The sequence below is a fragment of the Calidris pugnax genome, unplaced genomic scaffold (genome assembly GCF_001431845.1).
Source record: "Calidris pugnax isolate Ruff unplaced genomic scaffold, ASM143184v1 scaffold56, whole genome shotgun sequence".
NCBI classification, from domain to species: Eukaryota; Metazoa; Chordata; class Aves; order Charadriiformes; family Scolopacidae; genus Calidris; species Calidris pugnax.
The window spans coordinates 3,181,165-3,182,642 of NW_015090839.1; the positions used below are offsets into that span (position 1 = coordinate 3,181,165).

Here is a 1,478-nt window from a genome sequence, read left to right on the forward strand (position 1 = left end):
GGTCCCGCCAGCCCCCCCCCTCCCTCCCCCCCGCTGGACCGCGCCGGCCCGGGAAGTTTTCTTTGAAATCGGCCCGTCCTCAGCCCGGGACTCCGCTCTGGGAGGGGGCAGGAGAGGAAAGGAGGGTTAATGGGTAGGGGGGCTAACGGCGGAAATATGAGGGGCTGGGAGGACCCCCCTCCCCCGGAGTCACAGCCGTCGTCCCTGCTCCCTCTCTGCTGCTCCAGCCGCTCTGCAAAAAGGTTAGAAAGAAACAAGAGTGGGAACCCACCGTGTCCTCCTCGGAGGGAGACAGGGGAGCGGTAGATAGAGATAGGCACAGAGTGGTGCTTGCTGCCGTGGAAGTGATGCTCATACTGAGCCTGAGATACAGACGAGGAAGAGGAGGCAGAAGAAGCCACGTTAGAGGAACTCCACACAGAGCTGACGATACATCCCCAAAAGAGGGAGCACATCCACAGGGTCCAGGCGGGGCGGCGTCCCGGGCAAATGCTGGGGTCTATTCTCAGGTGCATGGTCAAGGCACAGGGCACCTACAGACGGGCAGTCTGAATTCCAGCCGGGGAGAGAGGATAAGGTTCATGATGCCAGGGGACCCATGCTTAGCAGAAAGGAGAGTCGCTTCCGAGGCTCTAGGGCGTGCGTGTGTGTTCAAGAGGCAAAGAGACAGTATGTGTCTGTGTGAGAGAGCGTGTGCTAGGAGGGGAGGGGAGGGAAGGGGGAAGGTTAGTAACCACACACAGAAGAATGAGAGGCGCCGTTTCCCAGGGCTGGATCTACTGTGCCAGGAACCCCGCGGCCGTACCGAGCCTCCCGGAGAGCGCAGGAAAGCCGCTCATGTCAGCGCCAGGGTCCTGGATCTTGCACTTGTCAGGTTCCTCCAGGATCACGGAGTCCTTGAGGACTTTCCCTGCCCGCGATCCCTGTCTCTCACTAAGCTGAGAGGGACTACTGAAAGCGAAAAAGAAGAAAAAAAAGCCAGAGACCCCAGGTAAATTTTTGATATTTTTTTTTTTTATCCCAATTCCAGGGGGGTTCTGTTGCTTCTCCACTAGCAAGTGTTGCAATGCAGAACTGCTAGGCACACGCACACGCGCACACACACACACAGAGAGAGCCGGACTGTTATCCTCCTTCCACCGGATCCAGGCGACCGAGGGCACAAGCCGATTAACCCCGAGCAGCCGGGCAGGGCAACGCCAGGTCTTCCCGGGCGGTCGGTCTGTGGGTCGGTCGGTGAGGCGCGGGCGAGAGGCCGGCGGGCCGTGCGGAGCGGCGCGGAGAGGCGCGGAGCGGAGCCGGGGGCGGGATGCTGGCGGCCGGCGCGCCAAGTGCGGACAACTCGGCGGCGCAGGTGAAGCACAGCCGGGGCGGCCGGGCAAGCGGCTCCGCGAATGGGCGAGCCGTATGCAAATATCCCGGCCCGGCCAGCCAATGAAGGCGGCGGCAGCTCTCCGCAGAGGGACTGGCTGGCTCCG

The 1,478-nt window shown here is 62.0% G+C and overlaps 1 protein-coding gene across 20 annotated transcripts in view; it reads right to left on the bottom strand.

The window, feature by feature from the left end:
* The window catches only part of NRXN3 (neurexin 3), a 925,309-nt gene that overhangs the window by 358,921 nt on the left and 564,910 nt on the right, over positions 1-1,478 (bottom strand). The window contains exon 1 of one of the 20 annotated variants that reach the window (XM_014941887.1): positions 272-1,343. The exons of 18 other annotated variants lie outside the window; for them this stretch is intronic. In XM_014941887.1, coding sequence (XP_014797373.1) covers positions 272-515 — 244 coding nt within the window. In that variant the 5' untranslated portion in view covers positions 516-1,343. Of the gene's footprint in view, positions 1-271; positions 1,344-1,478 lie in introns of those variants that run through there. One more of the 20 variants, XM_014941886.1, reaches the window with a different exon arrangement.